Genomic DNA, 27,271 nt, shown 5'->3' on the forward strand with positions numbered 1-27,271 from the left:
GTATTAAACTCATATGTGCTGAATTGAACACCAATGTTCTTTATGGAATGTATACCGTCGACATCACGCAAACACTTTCCAAACATCTCCATTTTGCCAGCTTTCAATTTTTGTCAATTTTAATTTGGCACTTGTTCTTTACATTGTGTCAAAAGTTCATAATGAATGGGTCAATAGAAATGCTCTAAAACGACTTGAAATAAACACTTTTTACATTGACTTCCCTTGCACTGGCCATTCATTATGCATGGGGGTCTGCCAGCTCTCACTACAATAACACCGCTTCATCTGAAAAACACAGCAAATAAAGGAGACCTGTGTGCTGTAACTGGTCGAGGCGCCGCACAACACATCTGCAACGTTTTGATTAGAAATCCATTTGCACCTGTCTAGCTGTGCCACGCACCAGTGATACCCAGTGCAGCTCCATCCCAGAGCCCAGATACGGCAGGCGGATCGGCTCGGAGTTCTCAGCCGGCTCCATTGTCCGCTTCGAGTGCAGCCCCGGATACCTCCTCCAGGGATCCAAAGCTATCAAGTGCCACGCCGTCCCCAATGCCCTGGCACAATGGAACGACAGTATCCCCACTTGCATAGGTAAGCTCCTGTCTCCGTTCCTATGAATACCATTTTATCTTTGTTTATGCTTTTGTTCAAAACGTGGACAATCAGAGAGTGCAGGGCTGAAAGGCAGGCAGAGGGCTTTTAACTGTTAAAGCGCAACGCGAGGATGACATTTCCAACCCGAATGCTGACCGAACACTGCCCGAATATGCAGTGCTTTCCGCCCTGAGCAAGGGACGTAACCTTTACACTCTCTGGGGGAATGTAGAGCAGCTGACCTTGTGCTCTGACCACTCCCCATGCGGGCTACAAGAAACTGCAGAATGAAGGAATTTTCTGTCTAAGAAATCAGATTTGGTTTCATTATCCTTGTGTCCCGAAATATTGAGGCAGACAAATTTTAGATGTTTCACAGAAAATCAGAATATTAGTTTACCAAAAGCAGTACTTCTATGGCCTTTCTATGGCAACTTTATTTTAAGAATGTAAAGGAGCAAGAGTTTTGCTAGTGGTAAAGTCAGTAAAAGATGACTTGGTTTTCAGAAAGGCAAAGTTAAACATGACACATTTCTTGAATATTTTAAACAAGATTACTTTTTTATTTCTATCTTTCATAGATAGTAGTAGTCAGCACTAAGTTTGGCAAATATCACAGCTTATAATGCTTTTTCTGTAGCCGCTAAGGGTCTTTCAATTCTTGTTTTGGGGGGCTATCATCCATTCCTTGAAAAAGGTTTCGAGTTCTGTGAGGTTCTTGGGCAGTTTTGCTGCACTGCTCTTTTGAGGCCTATCCACAGATTTTCAATGATGTTTAGTTCAGGGAACTGTGAGGGCCTTGGAAAAAACTTTCAGCTTGCACCTTTTGAGGTAGTCCATTGTGGAATTTGAGGTGTGTTTAGGATCATTATCCTGCAGTGAAGGCCACTTTAGTTTTGATAAAAATGGTAAAAAAGAAAAGAATGTGTTCATGTGTTCAACTTTATTTTAGAGGTCTGTTCATCTTGTCTTTGCATAACTATTCACAGTAACAGAAATTGTGACTGGGATCCCAAACTTTTTTTTGTTTAACTTGTTTGTTTGTTAATTTGTTTGTTTTGTTTGAATATAAAGAACAGTTGAACCAATCAGAGAACCATGTAAGCATTCAAATGAAAGTTTGAGTTGTCATAGCTCTACATAGAACCATTGCCTTTACTACAGAACCCATTTTTAAGACAGTATTTATGCTTGCTGAACAGTATGTGCAGTTGGGCAGTATTGTAAAAATGCTGAAAACCATTTAGGCTGTACAAATTAATCAATATGTATACAGAACACAACTGCATACAAATATATAGGTAGCATGAGATTTGAAAGTCTACTATAAACCAAGCTTGGCTCTAAGTGGCTGGTCCTTGTTTTAAATGTACTGCACTGGTGCACTGCTGTATTCGAAGTGTATTTTAAGCCTTCTTTAGCAACTTTCTGAAAGAGGCTGACTTCGGGCTACAGTCTGAATGTCTACAGTTTGAGAATGTAGCCTTTTTATGGAAGCAGAGATTTTGGAGATTTGCCATGGTCCTGGCAACCTTGGACAACTTGTTTGGTTTAAGCTTTCTGGTTTAAGGGCGAAATGGCAGTATTCACTGGGGTTTAGAATGTCAGCCCGCTGGGTTTAATTTTTTGGCTTGATGGCATCTCTTAAGAGGCACATGTTTTGTCCACAAGTTCTGCTTTGCTTCACCCCTAGCCCCAAGCTGTATTTCTGGACTCCTGATTTGGAGCCCACTTGCTGTCAGACTACAGTGACACAATTTCTGGAGCATTTAGAACACTTGCTGATGTGCAATTTTTAGTGACTCATCTTTTTTTATATATTCTCACCTCTTGAACTCTCCTGGCAAAGATTTGCCCATCGGCACATTCCAGTAACTCATGAAATATGCATTGTTCCATATTCATGGATTTAATGAAACTTGAGTGTGCACTACTTCCACATTCTGCCTGGGCTGTAGTCAGGGAAGGAGGATTGAGTGTGAGATCATACAAGAGCCTCTAGAAAAACAGGATTTTTTTTTGTTTTGGCTTGGCATGAACCATTCAGGGATGCTGCAGTTTTCTCAGGATGATGACGGGCATAGTTCACATTGCCTAAGGGTTGCCAAAAATGATTCCATATAGTCTCTGTGGCTCTTCCTTCAACCTTGCTCTCTGCCTTTTTTCCCTCTCTCCTCCTCCACAGTTCCTTGTAGTGGGAATCTTACAGAAAGGCGAGGCACCATCCTCTCCCCTGGCTTTCCTGAGCCCTACGGGAACAGCTTGAACTGCGTGTGGAGAATCTCCGTCACCGAAGGAGCCGGCATCCAGGCAAGTACCAGAGAGAGATGCGCCCGAAACTCATCAGAAGCAATAAAGCTGCGGCCGAGCGACATGACAGGCTGGAGCACATTTCATCCCGGAGTCAACCGCCCGGCTGCTGAATTACGCCGGCTAATTTTAGAGTTGTGAAATAGGCTTCGCTGCAGATGGCGGTGCAGTAAATAGCGTGCACATATTTTAGATGCAGTTGCATAGAGCAGAGCTTTGGCAGGATCAAACTGTACTGGCCCGAAAGCCATATACAACAACAATGCATCACTTCACACTGATGAATATCCAGTAGGATCTAAATCCGGAACAAGCTACAAAGAATAATGCTACTACAACAATCATATTGGCTGCGATCCATCATAAGCCACCATTCCAAACCTTTTGCACTAGACCACGTTATATATTATAAATTACAGTTCTATATCAGTGCCTATATTATACTATACTATATCAGCTGAATTCTATATTGGTGCCTAAAATTATGAAAAAAATAACCCATGTGTTATTTGTGGAGCAATCCAGTGGTCAACATGTCTGGCCCTAGAGGGTGTGATGATTTCAGCTCTCATCTGTTAATTTTAATTTTAGATTTAATTGGTATGTTTAGCATGTGAGATGAATACTAGGAATGGGCCTATCCAGGCATGTTTTAATGGTTCGAGTATCGGCTATTTTAATCCCAATCCGGTACTCAGTCTTTGTTTAAACCACAGTGTTCAGAGCACTATCTGTTGTCCTCAAGGTGCCATTAAAAGACATTATTGCACAGCTGGCAGCAGTAAGGACATTTTCAGGACAGAAGGTAAATGAAAGAGTTTAGAGTCTGCAGTGTGGAGTTGTTTCACAGTGGAACATAAAAACAGACCATAATATCTGAATCTTTATAAAACTATCACAGATTCTGTTTTACCAGCGGGAGAACCGCACAGCTTACTAAAGAGTACACACAGCACATTCACCCACTATAAACCAGTTATTTCATACCAGTCTTCGACAAACAGCAACAGATACCAGACCTGACTGCAGTGCTCAGCAGCTCGTCCTGTCTAAACTGTGGGGCTGTATTATTTATACAGCACAAAGATTGTATCAGTATTGGCTGATCCTCTGCATTTAGTGATTCAGATCAGATCTGGTTGGGACATCATATACACTATCCCCCCAGGACCAGAACTGATGATGATCTTTAACCATTGCTTGAAAATTGTAAACCTGGTGTTAATAAATTGCATTAGTCAGACTATGAATTGTTTATTGCAGTTATTATTAATAATGCAATGTTCAAAAGTCTTTATTGAACATTGGTGTATCATCTCATATGATGACCCTGAAATGATTTTAGCACAGTTAAGGGAGTTAAATGGCGATATTTCTGTCAATTTTCTGATAGTAACATTTATTTTTATCCCCCAGATCCAAGTCATGAGCTTCGCGACAGAGCACAACTGGGACTCCTTGGAGATCTACGATGGTGGTGATATGACTGCTCCGAAGCTAGGCAGCTTTTCAGGTGCGTGTGTTCTTCATTAAGCACTTTTTAATGGCTTGTTCCAGTAGTCAGTCCATTAGGCTGACGCCACTCTGGCAGCACATGGTGACTGTGCTCATCTCCACGTTGTGTCATTCTTTCGAGCTCATTATTTTTTTTATATCCCAATAAAAGCTCGCAGCCAGTCTCTTCCACTGGTTTTATGCCCTTGAAATTGCGGAAGTAGCTGAGTTGGGAGCACGCCAAGGCCGCCCCCGTGCCATCCTCGGCACAACAGATGAATGCCCTCATTTAAAAGTTGGACGAATAGCAGTATCAATTCCAGGGACCTTTTGGGATCCAGTTGGCAGCTCACATTGCTTTCTCTTCGTCCCAATTAATTACAGCAACAAGATTCCCACAACTAAACAGCTGTGTGCGTTTAATTGAAAGACTGGGTGTTATGACTGCTGCAAACAATGCCATTAGTGCACGTGTCATTAATTTCATTATGCACATACAGTATTTTGCCGTTAACTGTCCGTGCAGCGGGTAAAGGGATTGCTAGAATCATCACGCACACATTTTTGCTGGATATCCAACATACCAATTTTATTTTTTCACATATTTTGTCTTTTTGTGCCCTTAACAAATTTTATTTGTTTTATTTTACATTGATTCATTTTTAAAGGAAATCATTAAGTGCACCTTCCTTTAATAGACTTTTCAGGAGCATACTTCTTGAGTTTTTTGTCTTTTTGTCACATAATAAAAATAGGCATTTTGGCAGAAGACTGCACAATGGCGCAGCAGGTAATGTGTGTGTGTGTGTGTGTGTGTGTGTGTGTGTGTGTGTGTGTGTGTGTGTGTGTGTGTGTTTTTCCCTGTGATTGACTGGAACCTTGTCCGAGGGTATTACTGCCTTGATCTCAATGGTTTCGGGTAGGCTCCAGACCCACCGTGACCCTGACCAGAATGAAATGGATAAGAAGGAAAAATAAATAAATATAGTTTGTTTTACTGAAATTGTTTAAAAATAATAATCTTAATAATCCGACTAATCATCACACAATTGTAGCAATTTTTACACATAAAAAAGTGTATATATGCACAAAATGTTACAAAATTGGAAAACTACTGGGCATACACAGCAGTATTTAGTGCTACTATGCGTGCAATAATCACTTAATTTAACAGATAATAGCTGTGTCCCTATTCAGGGACTGCGTTTTTTGGAGGCTGCATTTTAATACTGATTGCGTCACAGTGGTGCGACTAGGCTGTCCCATTCGAAGGCTACTTTGTATCCTATGAGTGGCTCCTTCACCAACCAACATATCCCCAGATTCACTGCATGCCAACTGCAGCCGTCAAGGTTGCTAGGTGACAAGAGCAGCATTTCGTGAGCAACGGTAAGGGCAGAAACAGCATTGCTGTGACACAAACAGGAAATCCACCGTAGATCAGATTTCAAAAGCAGTCAGTTCGGCCTTCGAAGTCTATGCAGCTTTTATATACCGCATCCACCAGTCTATCGCATCCACCATATCTACCGCATATATCAGTGGTTGGTGTGGCGCAACAGATAACACCACTACCTGCCAGTGAGCTACCACACCACGTTGGAGACAAACAATGCCATTAGTCTAGTCTGGTCTGGGTGACTATGATGCGCTACACCAATAAGAGTCTTTGGGCAAGACTCCTAACACTACGTTGGCCCACCTCTGTAATATGAGTAACGTTGTAAGTCGCTCTGGATAAGAGCATCAGCTAAATGCTGTAAATGTAAATGCAAATGCATCCTCCGAAAGATTCAGCCCCTGAATTGGGACACAACCATGATTATTTACTTATAATTAAATACTTGGTGCATTCTTTGCAAGTTTGTTATTTAGGTACAGATCACACTAAATACATCAATACCTCATAGAGAAGAGCAGGTAAGAATATGTGAAAATGCAGGGTGCTGATCACTGATCATGTTGGAACTGTGTAAAGTGAACTGATTCACATCAGGATCAAACTGCAACTACCTACTTTCTTATCGCCAACCTGTGCAGAGCATCCCCGCAGGTACCAGCAGTTACGTACCAGAAAAGGAATATTCAGTGGGTCAACTCCTAGACATGCTGCTCTTTTAGGAAATCTACAGGCAGAAATGCTTTGTTTATGGTATATTGTCTTATTTGTGTAGTAATTCAACAAAACAACGCAAACTGCTCGCAGCCGGAGTGCAGAGAGAAGCCGAGGCCTCCGAAGAGGGAGGAGGCTACGTCTTTTTTTTTCTGCTGCTTGTCCCTGCAGACAGATTTGTGGCCAGGCCTGCAGCAGCGCTTTCAACATGCCTTCGCTAAACTCAACCCCAGCGCTCGCTAGTGTGCCAGCAAAAGGTCACTCTGCTGGGGAGCACAGGCCGCTTCCGGCTACATTCAGCCTGGCATGATCTCACACCAACTCTAGCACAGCTTTCTTTCCCTGCAGTCCTAATTCTGCCAGCACATGCTAAACGGCATGTCGCCCACTCACCACCATCACCACAGCCCAGGAAGCGCTCAGGAAATTCACTCGATGCAGTCCTGTGATCGAGGAGCTGAAAACAGACGTTTCGTCAGCTCGTTTTTAGCTTTACGGTTCACATTGCACTGGCTCTGAGCCATACCCAAGCATGGTGACACCAAGGCTTGCGGTTCCGGAAACATTAGACAAATTGTTTGGTGGCCCGTTTAAAAAACGTTAGTCCCTCCACTGTCGTCTGTCGACTGAGCCTCTTTGTCTTGAGCCTGCTTTCTCGTCACAATCAGCCGTTTCATTCTTTCTCTAGTCACAAATCCATTAGGATAATACCCTTAATTAAACTGTCAGATATGTTTTGTGTTCCTGTCTCCTCTTTCTTTTCATCATACACGATTAATTGCAGCTCATCACATCCCAATTCAATTTCAATTGTGCAAGGATTTTTATTTTTATTTTTTTTTATCGTTTAAAGATATATTTTTTTATATAATTACCTTCCACATTTGGACAGCTTGCTATGATACATTTAAGCATTGTGTGAGATGTTATTTTAAGTAAAATGTAGCATTGCTTTTCATACTTACTTTTTGAGATTATATCGATAAATGAAACAACGGTAATGCAATGTTTTCATTAAAGCTACAGAATACATTAAAGGGCCATTCCAACCCAAATCCATTACATAATAATGCCATGAAGACAGTTTGGAGGAATTGAGCCAATTTTTTTTTTTGCTTTAAAATGAGCTCAGAATGCATTAGTGTGTTGGGATATTTTAGATTTCCCTCTCTACTTTATTAGAGATTGCATAGCACTCGTAGCAATGCTATCATCTCATCATTCCATTATACGCAGAGCATGTTTTGCAGCCAAGACTTTTATATGGAAATTTAGTCTGGTTTGTTGGCCTTTGGTGACATTCACTTCCCTATCTCAAACTGCCGAGTCACCGACTGCCAATTCGGTCTGTTTTATTTTCCAGCTGCAGCAGATAATTAAGTTGGCATGCTGCTCCTCAGCTCTTCTCCTTATCAACCCTATCCTTAATGTAATGTTTTTTGTTTTTGTTTTTGTTTTTTTACCAGAAAAAAAACACCCAACTTCCTAACATTTTCCAGCAGTTGCCAAAAAAGCCAGAAGGAGTTGGCATTCTTCCAAACTGCTTCTATTTTGACATTTGTCTAACTAAAACCACCAAATATGCTCTAGAGGTTCTGAGTACTGATTCACTCTCTTCAGCTTTTCATTACCACCACCAGCCCTCTTTTATTCCTGCCATCCCTCGCTTTTCTACCCAATCACATCTCTTGATATAGAATTCATATTTCAGAGCTTTCATGCCTCAATAGTTCACTAATCAGATCCACTACAGCTGGTGCACGTGCACTTTAAGTCCAAGGGTATGATTAGTCCGTTTGGGAAGGCTTTTCACTAGAGGTTGGAACATTGCTGTGAGGATATTATTACATTACTTGATTACTTTAATGATGGCAGGTACTGATGTTGGATGGTTAGTTCTGGGGGGATTCTTTGTATGCCTATCACATATTCTCAAGCAGCCTAAACTAAACACACTTAGCTATTGGCTATTACTTACTGTATGTGATCAAATGTATCTACAGAGGCTAGGTAGACTATTAAAGCCCACAGCACCCAGTCACAGCCTACTTCAGAGCCCTGCTCTATACAGCCCTGCTTGCCCTTATTTCATCATTTCATGGAAGCCCAATGATTTCAAGCTTCAAGTAATAAATCTGCCCAAATATTTTGATCTAAAACACATGGCTGCATTTAATAATACTTAGCATAATGGCTAGAATTCTCATGTAAGATAAGTGCAATTTTCTTGGTTTCCATTTTCTAATGGGATTGTAATGTGTTTTGGCAAAGGAGGTTCCAATTTGTCCACAAACTTTTCTTTTGCCAAACCTCCTAGTGAAGAATCGCAAATGAATTTATGGATTTCGAATTAAATTGAGCCGAGCAGTTCGCTTCTTCTGTTTTTCATGCCAAGCCGTTTGGCCGAAAATAAGATCATCGGCGTGCCAGTTGTGTGATTGACAAGCCCAACACAAAATGCTCTTGATTGCTCCTTTTAGGGTCTTTTTCAGGGATACGCGTGGTCACAGTGTTTGTTTAGCAGGCATTTACACAGCAGACATTTACCATAAAGCCCTAGAGGAAGTGTTTACTTGTGCAAATAGGATGAACACTCCTCATCCATCCAACCAAAGGACCACCCTCTCTAAAGTCGTACGTTGCTAATAGAGGTATTTCCTTAGAGGTATTTCCTTGTCATAACAATTGCTACTGGCATCTAATGTAATGTGCTGCTCTAAATGTACCATATTCAATCCGGCAAAATCTATTTAGGCTCATCGAGCTCTCATCTGACAGGCCTAAGAAATGCAGCAGATTGCTGTCTAGCTAATGGAAATGAGGGAGTGCTGAATAGCCGGACACTGGACGAGCTCTATGGGGCTGTCAGACCTCATCCAGAAATTATTAGTCAAGTCATTCAAGCGCAAAGGAGCATTTTTCAGGCTTCAGTCATCAGCGTAATGCACTGGGACTAATACATGCCTACTACAGCATGAGTCATACTGTCTCGAACTCCAAATAGTACAAAACGCATGTCATATAGGCATAGCTTAGCCATCACTGGCTGCAGATTTTTGACACTGATGTATCGATGAGGTTCAGTTATGTACCGTGTGAGCTGCTGTTGAATTCTGGACTTTAAAAAAAAATACATTACTTCAATCTCTTTGTCATCAGCGTGAGTCGTTCACAGATAAACCGCAAATGCTGGTGTCACTAAGAAAACAAGATTAAATGGTCTAATTTGTTAGATCAAGTGGGCCCACACAAATGTGCTCAGTAGCTTGATCCTGGATTGAGTGATATGTACTCTGTGAATTCAGGTGGATGACACAAATATTGATTTGACTGGACTGGTCATTTTTATGTTTTGTTTTTTTTTTGCATTGAGCCCAACACAGTGATTATGTAGAAAATCAGCATTGTCCACTGGTATCTGTCTATGTGCTTTGTGGTAAGTAATCAGAGGGTCTTCCATTTCTGAAACAGGGCGCAGTAATAAAGAAGACATTGAGCTCAGTGTATACAGCAGTTTAACACATCGGTGACATTCTAGCATGTGGTTGCAGAAACCTCAAGGAAGAACATTAACATTGTAAGGACACCTAAACTGCCTATCCCTCAAACGACAATACATTCCACCCACTTACCATCTTATCAAGCACACCTTTTTTCTAAATTAGCGTATATCTGAGCAAAAGCATGTACTACAAGTGGACAGTATACAGTCATGCTGATTACAAATACCTTATTATTAAATGTAGTTCACAAAGTTCTGTGAGAGAGTGTGTGTGTGTGTGTGTGTGTGTGTAAGAGAAAGAGATTTTTTGGATGGGATGTGTTCATAGACATAAGTGTGTGCCAAAAAGACTGTAATTGAAATTATTATCCTCTTCTGTGCTATATAGAACCTTTTACAAAAGAAGTTCCATTAAGAACCATGTTTGTAATAGAGATATGTGAGTGTAAAGGACCCTTTAAATTTATTTAGAACCTTTACATTAAGTGATGTTTCTGAACCATCTAACCTATTCTTATCTACCTGACATTTACATTCTACATTAGCAATGCTAGCACTGGGGTTTCTATGTTCTTTTCTTTGTTAGTCATTTTTCATTAGCAGTGCTAGAATTATTTAATGATGAATTCCTTTAACATAAAACTCAGAAGAGTGTTCTGTAGAAAACGACGTACCGAGCTGTAAATACAATCTTTTGTTGTTCATTTTTCTTTACAAAATTCCCCTAATTTGCATTAGGTATGGAGTGTTTGAAGTGTACCTGAATTCCCAAAAGGACATCAGTAAAAGAAATAAGGTTGTGTGTGTGTGTGTGTGTGTGTGTGTGTGTGTGTGTGTGTGCTTGTGTGTTTGTGTGTGTGTGTGTGTGTGTGTGTGTGTGTGTGTGTGTGTGTGTGTGTGTGTGGGTGGGGGGGTTGGGCAAATAAGGAAAGAGAAAGCATTGGGGAGACTAATATGTTTGTTTCTGGTGAATGCTAATAATTACTCATGTTCCAGCTAATGTGACCCAGAGTCTGAATTACAGCTTTCTTTTGAAGGGAGGTTGCCAGGCAATATTATAAATGATCGTATTTGCGCTGTACATGTGCCACTATATTATATAACGCCAGAGGCATGCAAATGCCTACATGTGAGATTTATTAAGGCATGAAGCTTGACACAAAGACAGCTTCGCAAATAAGAAGAGGTTGATCACAGCACAGACAAATATACAATCGCTGCTGTTTCCATGCACCGTAATTGTGTTTACTGCATTTCAGACAGGATTGAGTAAAGAAGGACCTGTCAATCAGCACATTACATTGCACTATGGTGTCTTGCATTTGAACAAAATAGGGACACTCAAAGCAGAGATAACTCTCCTGTTATCCTGTTGTGTGGAATAATGATGGACTTCCCTAAAAACATGAGATGAAAGTTCTTTCATGCTAGTCTGGCTTTTAGAAGGCCAGTGACAAACTTCAATTACAACAGCCTGTCAGAAAAAAAAAAAAGTTACCGTACTGTATATATCTACACACAATTTTGCTCCACCCTCAGTCTTTTTTGTACTTGTCTTTCATTTTGTTTGGATGACCTCCAAACAGAGCTTGCCTTTCATAAGTGAGAAGGATTCCTGTGGCATGATTAACAGCTACTAACCTTCTCCCGAACCAGCGTCCTTCTGTTAGCGTTCAGCTAATTTGGCTGACCTCGGCCTGAAGGTACTTGTGAGGGTTTTTTTTTAATCCCCCCAACCCACACACACACACACTTTTTCTCACTGAGACGCCTCTCTCATATTGTATTCTAGGTACGACAGCGCCAGCCTTGTTGAACAGCACTTCCAACCAGCTCTACCTCCACTTCCACACCGACATCAGTGTCGTCGCCGCCGGATTTCACCTTGAGTACAAAAGTGAGTACAGAAGCATGAGTTCAGCTCAGGACGCTCTCTTTTGTGTTTACAATTCAAACACTTAAAGAGGCACACACATTATGTGTACTCACATACGCGTTTAAACAGGTAGACTTACTTGCCCACACACAAATAGATATTTCTCAGTACAGCCCAGTACTGTCACACTAAGTCATTGTTTTAGAGATTTATTTTCACTGATTTTACAAAATTCCAACACTGGAGGGAACAGCAGTTTGAAATAATCTTTGTTTCTAATCCTAAACTGTGTCAAACTGAAAAAAAAACTTGAGATCGACTCTGTAGCAGGGAAGTGCAGAGCTGAGTGATAATAGTGATAACAATACTACTAATAACAATTATAATAATGTGCAGCACAGTGGTGTGTCAGATGTGTGTGCCACACAGCTCCACGGGTCTGGGGTTGTGGGTTCAGTCCTCGCTCCGGTCACTGCCTATGAGTTTGGCATGTTCTTTCATGTCTGTGAGTGCTCTGGTTTCTTTCCACCACCCAAAGATACACATGGTAGGTGAACCGGCTATGCTAAATTACACCAGTGTGGGAGTGAAAGGGTCTTTGTGTGTGTGTCTGTCTGTGTGTGTGTGTGTTAGTCTGTGCCCTGCAAAGGAAGTATACCTGCCTTGTGCGCAATGATTCCAGGTAGACTCCTGACCCACAGCGACCCTGAGTATAAAAAAGATGGATGGATAATAGTTATAATAACACTTATTATTAATAATGATGACAGAGACTTTTACAAAGAAAACAAATCATAAAAACAAAAGAATAGCACACAAAAAAACATTGAACACAAACATTGATAATAGTAAAATAATAATATATAATAGTGGTATAATACTATGAGTAAATTATGTAAGTATAGTTTAACAGAATATAAAAAATATGATTTCAGTTCATTACTTAAAAAACATCAACAAATGCTCATTAAGTGATGGGAGAAAAAAAAATAAAAAAATTTTCCAACAATTCAGCAGCATCTACATGAACGCGCACAGCTCAATTCTGCTTTTCGTTTTCATTCTGCGTTTGTTTACTTCCATGGAGGTGAACTAGGATATCAGTGGAATTCCACTTTAACTGGGAATTTTACTAGACCATGAGCAAAATGCATATCCTGTGATATAACCTTCATAGGCCTATATTTGTTAAATGTCTCAGAGTTGGAACACTGACCTGAGAGCAGGTCTTTTGTGGTTGTGTTTAGTTTTGCATCAAAGGCATAAGCTGATCCTCACTTAGCATCTTATTCGGAAAAGTTTGATCAGTTTAGGCCTTAGTGTTACATTTCAGAAGTGTTTACGGTGTTGTGATTTTTATTCTGACGTTTATATTGTAAGTGCTTCAAATCTATTTTGGATAAATGGCAGTTCTGTAGGCCATACCAGTTTTGCACATGGCTCTCTTTGGTCCTAAAAGCTTGTTTAAACGCTGGTGACATTTTTGGAAAGAGCAGTGCAATGGAAGTCATTTTCCGGAGGCATGCCTTTAAAAGTCACTAATGCAGTGCTTTGTGTGGTTTGGGGATGTGAAGTTCCCCTTTCTATTCTGAGATGGGGTCCTGGCCTGTGGCCTGAACTTTGATAGCATCAGGGTTCCTCGGTCTCCATAAGTATGCCTGTGCATGCGGTGTATAGCCTTTTGTCCACTTGGCCCTGCTGTACGCCACCTCACCTAATTCACTTCCCACATCTGCCCATTTGTCTATTTCTATCCTTAGTCCACTTACCTGGACAGCCCAATTTGTCTGCCTCTCTGCCTGCATCCATTTGGAAAGGCAGTCAGTGGCCAGTGGCTGAAACAGTGTAGCACAGAGTGATACTCCGTCCGAAAGGGCATTAAGCACTTCCCTTATCTTAATGCCTGCCATCGTGCCTATCAGGTGGCTCCGAAAATAACGCAAGGATCTTTCACTCCTCCGCTTCTCTGCTCTAAATCACCATAAATAAGTGAACTCTAAAGGCGTCCCAGAGTTATGGCACACTCTGTCAAGGGAGAGTCCAATTAGACTCTCTGAACTGGTGGTGTAATGACCCATGGTGGTACAATAATAACAATCAGCTTGGCTGTGAGAGCAGCTCGGTTCAGCATCCGAACACACGATAAAATGTCAAGTCTGAATTACTGACCGCATCGTCCATTATGATTCCCAAACAGAGCTGCTATTTGCACAGAAATAGTTACTAATACTTTTACACAGACTGCTTGCTCACTCAAGCACCTTTAAGTCGACTGGCTGGCCTGGAAACCTTATGGATGTGTGCAATATGAATACAGAATCTGACTTTGGTTACAAATTGGGGGTGGACATCAGAAGAGGGACTGTATAAGCTGGATTCATGAGTTAATTAAGGTGCCAAAGACTGCATTTGAGTTTTTAAAACACGCTGATTTTCATTTTACAGAGAGCGTGTGGGACAAAGAGGATAAGCTCTACTGCTGGTCAACATCATTGTGATTGCTCACAAAAGCTGAATATTATAACATACATAGTCTTAACACTGTAACAAGTATACTGTAATTATTCCCAAGTCTTACCGGATAGTGTTGCTGTCCTAGGATCGGGTGCCATCCACATTTTCCATTCCGTCATACAGTCTCAAAATTCTACCACGGTATACATTATTTTAACAACTGAAAAAACATCAAATAGAAAGTTACGTTTGCTTACAGTGTCACAGACTATTTATCAGACACTGAGCACAATTTTAAATCTATCATTCAATAAATTTAAAAAAGTCAGTCTGACAACAACTGGAAATGTTCTGGATCTGAATAGAGGTGATGTTTATCTTCAACTTAGTTAGCATAACAGTCTGTTCACTGCAGAACACTTGCAATTCTTGCTGACAGAAACCCCATTTATAAACATTTTATCAAAACGGACTCACATTGAGTGTTAAAAAGACAAATATGATTACTTAGCCTTTGCTTAGTTCTGATTTCTAAACTGACACACCATGCCAGCTCAGTGCAGCTGCAGTTGACTGAAGCAAGTACTAACGATAAAAAAAAACACGTGTGTGAGAGAGCAAAGTCGAACGGATATTGTTGGGAGTATCAGAATGGCAAAATGATTTTGACGTGTTTGGACTTAGATTTAGAAAAGTTAAGCTAGCTAGCAGGATCAGCACCACAGCACTGTGCGTGTTCCACCTAACAGATTAAACTCTCTGAATCATCCAGAATTTCATTCAAACTCAGCACATCACTAAACTCAGAACTATGGTGGGCTTGTTTTTTGCCCACCTGTTTTCAGAGCATAATATCGCCTATCAGTGAGCTTCAACAGCTCCCAGATCTCCCACGGCTCTCTTAAATGCACATGAATAAAAGAGGCATATTGGCCATGTACTAGCTAGATACAGCATAGAAATCTGACACATCCTGTCATCATTTTAAAATACCATCCTCATTTAGAGATACTGTTATAATTTTAAATACTGTGGTAAACAGTGTTACCATTATGCCGCCCAACCCTATGCTGTCCTCTCATTGGGTCTATTGGGTGTGATGTGCTGTTAGCAAGCTGAAGCTGGTTAGCTTTTAGCCTTACCTCCAATAACTTCCCCAGGTATCTATCCTTTATGTTAAAAATAAAAATAAGCTGGCACTTTCCCATATGTGTGTTTAGCTCCAGTTCAATAGTCTGAGTAATCTGAGTTTGTTTCTAAAGGAGCGGGCACTGGATAGATGGCTTTTAGTCTTAATTACCCCCACCAACCGTAGTGTTGCAGAGAGGCAAGTAACCCGATGCCTCCCTCCTCAGAGTTGCTGGTTGTTTGATTGGTACCCCCATGTGATTTTCAAGTAACAGCACCAGTCAGAAGTATAATACATTTAAGTGAAAGAGTTTGATATCTGTGGGCCTAAACATTATTATTGTTCACACCCCAGTACATACAGTATGTTAACTAAGCTGCTTATTCTTTCAGCCAATTATATACTTCAGCCCAGATTTGTTGCGTGTGGTATGGACTGTAAGTAATGGAAGGTGTTCATTATAGAGGTTAACTGGTCCACAGTGGCGCATAAATTGCTCTGTACCACTCACTGGAGTTGTTGTTCCCCTCTGGCATCACTGGCCCATGGGGCACCACTGTTGTACTATTCGGAGGCACTCAATGTTCGAGAGGTCCACTCTCTGTACACCTTCACTGCAGCAGCCCTAGAATATCCTGCAAAGGTAGCAGTTTCAAAGATTATATACAGATCACATCAGTCATAGCAGAATAGAATGACCACTGCTGGTTTGAAATGAATGCGGCTTGGGACCTCACTTGCTAAGGAAATAAGCGAGCACACCAGTCAGTTGTAGCAGAGTGCAACATGATCGTCATGTTCAAAAGACATGATTTGACTGATGTCCAAAAGGGCATGATAATAAGGTATCGGGGGAAGGGTGGTAGCATTGAGTGTCTCCCAATGGCATAACAGTGGTGCCCCATGTTCCATTGATCCTTAACGGGATAACGACTTTGGCAGGTAGTTCAGAGCGATGTGCCACAGTGGGCCAGTTAACCTCCACAATGAACACCTTATGAGTGTCATCCAAGCCAACAGGGGTTATTCTATACTATAAAATGGTCATAATATTCTGATATGACTGTGAATGAGAGGACATATCCAAACCTTTGACTGGTGCTGTATCTATCATATTGTGACATTAGGATGACGTCTGTAAGTAACCTAGCCCCCACAGTTCAAAGGGTAAGCAAATGGTTCAGCTGAAGTCTCCCAAAAGCCTGTGAAAAGCTTGTCTGTGTGTTGTTTTTTTTTTTATTTGTGCTCTCCATGTGAGCTCATGTTGTGTACACGCGAACATAACACTCGCTCTCTATGCCCAGGATATTGGGAGAAATTACAGAGCGTTTTTAATGCGCACTGCTGCCACGGCACCAGAGGGCCACCCGCCGAGCACCACAATCTAAACAAGCATCCTTTCGCACACGCCTCGCCAAAAGCATTGCTATGGAAACACCTCTCCGCTCAGCATTTGATACAATACGGAATTCCCTCTCTCAGATCTGCCCGTTAAACAGAGACAGAGTTGAAAGACTAGGCCTGCGCTTCAGTTCTGCCCTATTCATATGGGAAGATTCTTCATATGCATTCAGGCAGACCTGGATGAACATAAAAGGATTTTGTTTGCGTGTTTTTAGCAATGGAACGGGCTTGGTCAGTATTGATGCCTCTCTGTCCTTTTCTGTACTGGGTGTTTTGCGTCCAGCTGTGGGTCTGACCACCTGCCCAGAGCCTGTGGTACCGGCCAACGGTATTAAGAGTGGCGATCGGTACATGGTGAATGAGGTGGTGTCGTTCAGCTGTGAGCCAGGATACGTGCTGCAGGTAAGCCATTGAGCACCTCTCCGCACCCCCACACACACATACACACACACAAAATATACAGCACTGAGACAGAAGTCACAAATATAGTTGTGACTATATTATATATAATCATCTATAAAATGATTTCTTAAGAAGAAATTTCTTGATTAAGTGGTCAAAACCTACGTACACAGCTTTTGCAAAGATTCTGACATTCACCAATGTTGTCTAATTTGGAGTTCAATTTGTGAGGACAATGGGATTCTTAATTTTCTAAGCAGAACAACGAACAATTCTGAGCTTTAAAAACACATGATACATTTAAAAAGGTTTTGGTGAATTAGGCCCATTATTCTTAGCAATATATGTGTTCATATCAATGAAAACAAAATCTATTAATAAGATAAACACAAACAAACACAAATACATTTTCAGTCAGTAAAATTATTCATATGTAGGTTAGAAGAACACAGGTTTGGTTTCTGTGCTCTTCAGGTCAACCAGCAGCTGACCTGATTTACTTTAATGAAGAACTGATTAGGTAAACTAGGTTCTGGGTAGTAACTCATTAGGATCTTTAGAAATTAAGATACAACAAAATGTTTCTGTTTATTTGTATTTCTTGTAATGTATTGTAATATATTGACCACTTTGTATTAAGTGTCTCTAATAACTCTATGTAGTTATACGTGTCAGTCCATGCAGTAACAGTGGAACTACTGATGACATGTTACAGATGCATTACAGTAACAGTTTTGACTCTTGTATCTTAATAGCTATAACAGGAAAAGCAGCAGTTCATATATAAAAAAACTAACACTGTTTCTCATGTATAATTACACGAGAGAGAATATGCTGTTACACCTATTGAGGTATGCTTGTGTAATTAAATGAGCAAAAACTAAAGTTGATACACATGCAATCAATCCTGTAATCCATCTGTAGCAGCAAATTGTGCCACTTGCAGTTACACTGTTGTCTGCAGGGCTTGTTAATGTGTTAATAAAAGTAAAACAGTTTGGTTGGTAGTTTTTTTTAATTCATTAATTAATGTATATGTGTTACTGTCTAATGAAACACGTCTATCTCCAAAATGTTGAGTTTACAGGAGAACTTTGAATGGAAGTTAATAAGTAAAATAAGATTTTATTCCAAGTAATTTGGAATGTTTTTATTGGTTTATTCATCCAGAAATATTTACACTGTGTTTAGAGCAGCTACAGATTAAAAGAAAATTAAATATTAAATAATATTTTGTAGCTCTGAAACTGTATTTGTGAGGTTCTGCTGGTGTGAGCTGTTGCTAGTAGCTCTCTGAATTTCAAAGCCATGCGCTTTACACAATACAAAAATCAGGTCTTATCCAGTTTTTATCCATTTTATCGCAGCTGTTTGGAAATGCAAAACATGAGAAGGAAAAACATTCAGAAACATTTGATCAGATGGTATGTTGTGCCCTGGTGAAACACCCAGCTGAAATTGTTGAAAATGTTCTCCACCAATGTATAACTGATTAATGGACAGTATTAGCTAATAAGATTAGACCTCTTAGGCAAAATCATTCTGTGAACCATGGTCATTTTGTTACTTTAAACATTGCAGATTTCAATACAATTTCATCATGGTCTTGCCCAGAACTGCAGTAAAGGATTATTTAATGAAACATTCTTTAACCAGACAGAAGTTGTAGGGTAGCTACAAATATTGGACTGCCTCCAAGACAGAATGATTAAAATACATTAAACCACAATTTTTGTGTCTTCCCCTCTTTTTTAGGGTCACTCCCACATAACTTGTATGCCGGGAACTGTAAGACGCTGGAACTATCCTCCTCCTCTATGTATTGGTATGGCCCTTTGTAATTCAATTCTGTTCAATTCTACTTTATTGTCATCATCAGTACTGCGTAATGAAGCTCACACACTAGAGTTGCAACATACATGGTACACATAATAATACAAAAGTGCAAGACAGAGCAGAATAGACACAATAGTAAAGTCCATTACAGGACGAGCAGAGCATAACGGTACACACAGTGCAAATAGCTGACAGTACAATAAATGTACCCATGGGACATTGTAACTCAGCAGTAAAAAAAAAAAAACAACAAAATAAAAAACATTATCACATGCATGATGTCTTGCTTGTAGACCTAGCTTTAAAAATTCATGGTGTGAAACTGACGGTGGTCCTTTGATGTTTTTGTATGAATCAGCCAAGTGTGGGGGGACCCTTCATGACATGAGTAATGTGATCCTGAGCCCAGGCTTCCCCGGCAACTACCCTGGCAACCTGGACTGCACCTGGAGGATCCTCCTGCCCATCGGATACGGTGAGCCTACTGAGAGCAAATGAGCCACCACCGCGAGTCAATTGGTTGCAGCTGCAGGGCCACAAACACACTCTTCTCAGGGATCGCAACTTATCTTTTGCACATCGCTTCACTAGACCTGAATTAGTAACTGCCTAGGATGAATCAGAGTTGCTTTTCAGTTTACGCAGCTGCATTCAGCTAGTCGAAAATCAATTCATCTGTCATTCAGTAAGCAGATTTGTTTTTTCAAATAATTAATGCATTTCACATCATGAATGTGTCGCTCGACCTGGAGCTGAATTGATTGAATCAACTGTGGATGTATAGGTTGTCTGTGCTTTATCCATTAGTATTGAGCGTGTTAAAAACCCCATATGCTGCTTGGGAACCTGCCGATATGATACGTATCATGATACAAGGGATAAGATTCAGGATATTGCGATATACTGTATTACTGTAAGCAAGACAATATATCTCATTTTTTTTTTGCATAAAATTTTAGGACAACTGTCGTAGTCTAAAAACACATAGATTACAACACTGCTATCTAGCAGTCAGCAATTAAACACAATACAAAATGAACCACTATCTGCCACCAGTCACTGCATATTAACTATTCATTTAAAAAAATCTGAGAATGAATACAATATTGCAAATACAATATTAGATATGTACAAGAACTGACTGTTCGCTGCCTAATATATTAGATATAGATACAGTCCAGCTTTTGACAGGTGCCGTTTTAACCAGTGTTATTCACCCTTGTTTTTAAGGTCATGGCTGATTGGTGCACATTTATTATTTGCTATTTGAAATTATGTGACAGACTTTGGAGGACAACATTACAAAAGCTATGATGCACAGTCATCTGCACGTTTATTAAGCAAGTTTAGGAGTTCATGTTTCCCATGCATAAAACTTTACTGCTGGAGGAGAAGGGAGATAAAAATCGCTTGCAAGACATCATTAATAGAAGAAGAATGAAGGCAAGCTTTGAGATGAATGGCTATGGGCAGATATACAATATGTTGAACTGAATAATGTACCTTACAACACACTAGTATTTAGGGTTTTTTAGCACTTGGTTCTCAGCCATTTCTTGACCTTTTTAGTGTATTGTTGTATAGTCCATTCGTAAGCCAGGAAGAAGAGTCAGGCTCCAGTAGGGAGATGTAGGGAGAGGTTTATCCTGCAATTGGTCAGTGTCAGCATCCCATCTCAGTCTAAAGACCCCAGGTTGTACCCAGATCTTTAACTGCAGTTTCCACCTCAAGGCAAGGAGGACATCTTCAGTTGGTCATCTATATGACCCCCATTGAGCACTCCTGTGGCCCTCTTTGACATGCAGGTCTAACCTGGCACCAGAATATCCACCAGACCAACTCAAACAATGTACCGACCACACACCACACACACTACATGTACAGAATATGCTACATATATAATAATAATATAAAGAATATCCACCAGTACCCAGAGTATATCAGCAAAGACTGAAGTTTGTTGGAATCAATTCTCTTTTTGAGATCTTTTTGGTCTAAAATAAATCCTGTGGCTCTGAAGTGAGAGCAGAATCTTTTACTTACAAGTAAATGTAAATAATGTCTATGCACTGATGGTTGGGATTTAGCCAGGTCTCAGCCTTGTAACCACTGCACAAGCCTACTCTGCAAGAATTTCTCATTCTGAGGCCTTCTGGTGTACCAAATTTATCATTGGGTAGCTGTAAATGAAAAGTGTTCAGACCATTTTCCAGTCTAGAGGAAACAAAGCCAATGATTGGCCTTTCCTCATTAACTTGATCGAATTTACCGAGCAGGTTCGTCCATCAGCAGCTTACCCAGATAGATCTGTTTGTAAAATGCCTGTTTGGAAGGCACCAGTTTGAGGAGTAGTTCTTTAAGTAAGGATTGCTCTTGTCAACATCTTGGCCGTGGCTCAGAAAGACGCAGTGCTGGCCTAGTGCTTACTTTTCTGCTGCATTACACTCCACAGTCCGGCCTGTCAGCATGAGCTTGTTACACTATTTTATTTATCTCAACGTTCGAGAGTACATGCAGTCGATTCAGCTCTCCAGACTCATTGAGCTGGAGTCATTTGGTTGTGTTTGTGTTCTGTGGCCTCGTCGTTCAAGCTGAACAGAAGGGATATTCCAGCTGCTAACGAGACAATCTCTTCTGATTAAAAGAAAAGAACTGCTTATTCTCCCTCTTCTGTGTAACTTAACTGAACTAATGAAAAACACAAAGCTCTGGGTATGTGCTGAGGAACGAGGCAGAAGACTGAAATTAAACGTGATAGTCATGATTGACTCAAATATTTTTGGAAATGATTTTTTTCAGTAAATCAATTGAACTGATTCACAAGTTCCAAATAAGTTAAGTTAAATCAAGCACACTCTTTTTATATCTTTTTATGTCTTTTTATATTTTGAACCACATTCTGCTTACATGTTTTTTACATAATGTAAATGATATTGTTGATAGGGATAAAGGATACATACATGGTATAGAAAACCATGGATTATGGGTTGTTGATGCACAACTTACAGTGCGCCGTTTATAGTATTAAGGAAAACCACAGACCACCCTTTGTTTTTCAAATTTCCAGTCCTAATGAACTTTGATTACAAGCTGTCATAAAAATCAACCAAAAGTTCAGAATCCAAAGTTCAGTCCTAGAACTTTCCTGCAAATAACTAAGCAGACAGTTATGGTCTACTAGTCTGTGGTCTACCAGGTCTTTAGGATGTAACAACCGTTGGGACGGTTGTTAGGAATCCCATCTTTTAATCAACTCAAAACTGTTTTGACTAGAATATATACTGCTATTGTTTGTAGTAGTAGTAATATTATTCTGTCAGAGAGTGTGTTATTACTTACAAGGAAGGTACCTTGATGTTTAAATTCTGCTTAAGGCTTCACTATTGACTAAAGACACTATTCAGGCTAGACCATTGTGTTTCTTTTGTTCCCAGAAGATTGGAGTGTAGCTTTTTTTTCTCTTTATATTCTTTCTTCACTGAATGCATGTTCAATTAATTGTTGAACTCTTGTGATGTCAACAGCGGAAGGTTGAGTGAACAAATTAGAGAAGATTGGGCTCAAGAAAGTGTTTTCTTTCATTGTACAACTAAATCCTGATTGACTAATGGCCAGTCTAAATTTGGTTTGGCCCAAATATGTCACAAATGACGTAACATCTGTTATGTGGAAAAATGTTGTGTCTGCAGGAGCCCTAGTGGTCAAAAAATAAGTCTGTTTTGAAGGTAACTGTGAATAATGATGATAGCGTTTGTCCTGGAGTGATGGGGTGTTCTTAATTTGCTGTTTTGACTGATATCCCCTGTTTAAGTGTTTCTTTTTGATATATAAGCCCAGGTATAGAATCAGAAATTATCCATGCAGTAGTTACTAAGAAACAGGACCTTGTTGCTATAGTAATTATATCACCACTGTGCTGATGCATGTTGTCGTGATAAGCTTGGATGATAATGTTGTTTAACAGAATGTGAGAAAGCCCAATATAGACCCATGATGTCTTTAAACAGAGTCATTTGTTTAATAAGATGTTAAACAATTTTACATCTAGAGTACATTTTATAATACCCTATAATAACTCTTAAGAAGTACGTTTTGTTTTGAATATATTCTGTCTCCCAGTTTTCTCCAGTCTTCACAGTTCATAAGGAGGCAATTAATGAGCAAAAGAGGCTGTGCAAATTTTCCCTGCAGGTGTTAATGTGAGTGAGAAGTGGCTGGAGCTTTGCCCATTAACAGCAGTTCAGCACACCGGCTGCCCTCAGTTTTTTTTTTGTTTTTTTTTTTAGCCACGTCATGCTTTCCTGAACAGGCTCAATTCCAACATAAAAAGAGAAAAACCATTTAGATCCATGCAAGGTTTCATGCAGTCACTGCAGTTTTTTCCACATTTTGATAAAATAGCCAATGTATTTTTAAAATAGTTTGGATATCAGTCTGAGATCAGATTTCTATGAATATATATATATATATATATATATATATATATATATATATATATATATATATATATATATATGATTTTTATATTATTTAAGAAAGTTGTCATATGTGTTGTATTTGTTTTAGCTGGAAGCAGAATGTTAAAATCTTGAAACACTCAACAGTAAATGATCCAATCATTATAATCATTATATAACTCCCCACCCACCCCTTGGTGTCCACTGATAAATTTCCACTTCATATGTCTCCTGATACACCAACAATATGACTACAAAATACTGGAGGGTGCCAGTGATTCCACAATAAATATTGGTGACGGGAGCTAAACAAAAACAGCCAACATGTTTCCAACCATTAATACAGGAACTTACTTTGAGTTTGGGAAATAGATTAATGTTTTACATTTTAAAAAAGCAGTGAAATATAACTGAGTATAATAATATAAGTGCTTTTCTGTAAGATAGTAACATTATTGCTACTCAGTGCTTATTGGCTAATCAGTCCACTGACATGATGTACATGAGATAGTCTTGGAAAGTTACTTTGAGTGTTCAGAAATATGAGAGTTGAGAAAACAAATATATTAATCTGTATTAATCTTCATCATTTTTTACTAAGCTATACTATGTTACTATGTAAGAACCTTTTCATTTTGGAGCCTTTCAAGAGTGCGGTCTAGCGTATGATCAACCAGACATTATTACGTGGCGGTTTCCCTCACAAGAAACTGGTATCTAAGTAGATTGAGCCAAGCATGCTCTTCCATTGGTCAGGCCAGGACCTCAGTGGAATCAATCAGTCATGTTTTATTAGTTTTGGGTCAAAAAAGGTCAGTCTAGATCTTTTGAAACTTCCAGATACATAACCTACTGTGAATATGAGCCGTCATATTATGTTTTTAGTCAGCTTTTTGAAATAAAAAACATTGGTGGCAGCATTGTACCAGCATTGACTAGGTGTTGACATACTAGAAATCTTGTTTTTTCAGTGTTTAGAAGCCTGAGAGTTTCAAGACAAGACATACGTAAAAAAAAAAATGCCAATAACACTTTACATCAAATGTTAAATCATATTGTGGTGATCTTTCCGGCCTTATTGCCTCAGCACTAATTCTAACTCGCTTTTCTCCATGTTCTGTAGGAGCACACATCCAGTTCCTTAACTTCACAACAGAAGACAACCACGACTTTCTGGAGGTCCGTAATGGACCCCAGCACAGCAGCTCTCTAATTGGTCAGTACAGCGGCAGCCAGCTTCCACCACCTCTCCTCAGCACCACACACGAGACGGTCATCCACTTCTACAGTGACCACTCACAGAACCGTCAGGGCTTCAGGCTCACTTACCAAGGTGAGCTGTGCTCCTGCTGGGCTTTTTCACACTCACTTGACCGAGCACCTTCTGCGTATTGACACAAAAGACTCGAGCGCCGATGTCTAATAGGAAGAAGCGGATCAATACTGTATTGATATTTCCAATCCTGACATTTCCTTGAGAATCGATCCATACATATAAATACAGACACAATCTGTCTTTTAAAAAAAAAAAGTAATTACAACATATTAAGCTCAGTTCAGTTATTAATATAAATGCTTATTATCTAGAAACTACTTAACAAATGGGCACACCAGACTCTTAGAGTAAGAAAAATGTGTTTTAATGAAACATATATGTTTTATGCAGAGAAACTGAAAACAAATGTAGATTGTAGCAAATAGATGTACAATCGTAACATACAGGCATTATCCCACTTTAACACCAACAGATATGTGTTTATTTTAATAATTACTAGGATTTCCTGAGAAGTAACAAGTTTGATTCAAACAACATTTAATAGGCTGATCAATATGCACATGCAGCTTTAGGTTGTTAGTAGGATAGTAGAATTATATATATATATATATATATATATATATATATATATATATATATATATATATATACTGCATGTTTCAGTTTGCAGAAAATGGAAAGGTTTTATGTACACAAAAAGTATGCGCTAGGCAATAGATCACCTCAAACAAGCTAGTCATTTGCAGTAATACTTTTTAGTTTTAGTGATATTGTTAGGAAAATATTAAAATATAAAAACTAATTTTATGTCTTGAAATATTACAAATATTAAAAATATTTTAATATTTAAAAAAAAAAAATATATATATATATAAACAAAAATAATAGTAGTAGTAAAAACAGCACAAACTGTCCAATCAATCCAATCCAAACTGTCCAAGCTACATCAGCATTCATTTAGCACAGAGTAGCAGTGCTCAGGAATAATGGGTTGGCCAACTGAAATGAAATATCTGAAACTGTGACATATTAGGAAAATCCAGTAATGATATTGATTTCTATCACTATTGCAGAAAACACAAGTATTTGGGATATTCTGGATTTAAAAACAAAGTCAGTAGCATTGCCCATCCCTAATGTCAGAGCTCCTCGGCATCTGTGCCGTAGTGACAGGTTCTTATCCAGGAGCATCTGGACTCCTCTGATCATGAGCAGCATCTACGACATCCCTCTGTCTAACATCACTGGAGGGGCACTCCATTATGACAGCTCGTGCCTAAAAGCATTTGAAATCAATAGGACGATGCACACATACTCCGCACTGCCGGGTTCTTACTCGATAAAAATAACCCGTCGTTGTCCGCGCCGTGCACTCGCAGGTCAGCTGGTTCACGGACCGCCTCTTGTGTTTTCTTTTCTTTTCCTGCCCTGATGGAGGTTCAGGAGTTGAAAACATCTCAGCCTTTCCTTGATTTTCATCTTGCTGCGGCTGTTTTCCCGGAGAAAAAAAATCAATGGCATGTTTTGATATCCTAAAAACGAACGGTGGATAGATGGATGCATTCGTAATGGATGATAATGACAAATTGCTTGTGAAATGTTCTCAGATCTCTGACGAGAAGAATCGGTATGTAGCGGTGCAACAGATTGTGCTTAATCTTAGTTAATCACCCGTAATACCTTTGAAATAACACATTAATTGCATGATCAATATGGGTGAGATACTGCGTTTCCTATATTATTGGGCCATATCTAAGCATCAGTAAGTCTTTGCAAGTGATAAACAGATCTTTTCCTCTGTGTTTGCTTTTTTGTTGTTGTTGTTGTTTTTAGCATATCAGTTACAGAATTGCCAAGATCCATATCCATTCCTCAACGGATACATCATCAACAATGACTTCAATGCGGGCCAGTCTATAACTTTTGAGTGCTTCCCTGGATACGTATTGGTCGGTCACCCGGTGTTAACATGCCAACATGGAACTAATAGGAAATGGAATCATCCCTTTCCTCGTTGCGAAGGTAAGCGGCCTGATGAGGTCAAATGCGAGAATTAATGAATCAGATTTTTTAAAAACCCTCTTTTCTGTTTCCTGTCCATTGTGCTCTTATTAATGTAGATGGGAGCAAGTTCTGAATGTTGGTTTGCGTTCGCTGTAAGTCTTTCAAAGAGAGCATTTGCCTGCTTTTGCAGACTTTAAAAGGTATTATTCAGCTGTTCAACACTCCCAAAGGCCTTTTTAATGATGCTCTTTAAGTGAAGTGTTGCTGCTTTGTGTTACTGTTACAGTACAACAAGGACCGCAGCATCTTTTTTTACTTTTCACCACCCTTTCAAAGCCTGTCTTTTAAATTAAGCACCTTGAAGATGATGCTGTGGAGACTCAGACTACAGGGACCTGGTCTGAATTGCAGCCT

General features: G+C 39.6%; 1 protein-coding gene across 5 annotated transcripts in view; it reads left to right on the forward strand.

Annotated features, from left to right (window-relative positions):
• Positions 1–27,271, forward strand: part of csmd1a (CUB and Sushi multiple domains 1a) — a 498,833-nt gene that overhangs the window by 405,376 nt on the left and 66,186 nt on the right. For all 5 annotated transcript variants that reach the window (XM_072677610.1, XM_072677611.1, XM_072677613.1 and 2 more), the window contains exons 34-42: positions 394–597; positions 2,786–2,910; positions 4,327–4,423; positions 11,812–11,916; positions 17,166–17,284; positions 19,040–19,109; positions 19,479–19,595; positions 24,701–24,910; positions 26,687–26,875. In XM_072677610.1, the coding sequence (XP_072533711.1) occupies positions 394–597; positions 2,786–2,910; positions 4,327–4,423; positions 11,812–11,916; positions 17,166–17,284; positions 19,040–19,109; positions 19,479–19,595; positions 24,701–24,910; positions 26,687–26,875 (1,236 nt within the window). The remainder of the gene's footprint in view (positions 1–393; positions 598–2,785; positions 2,911–4,326; positions 4,424–11,811; positions 11,917–17,165; positions 17,285–19,039; positions 19,110–19,478; positions 19,596–24,700; positions 24,911–26,686; positions 26,876–27,271) is intronic.

This window comes from Salminus brasiliensis, chromosome 4 (assembly GCF_030463535.1).
Source record: "Salminus brasiliensis chromosome 4, fSalBra1.hap2, whole genome shotgun sequence".
NCBI classification, from domain to species: domain Eukaryota; kingdom Metazoa; phylum Chordata; class Actinopteri; order Characiformes; family Bryconidae; genus Salminus; species Salminus brasiliensis.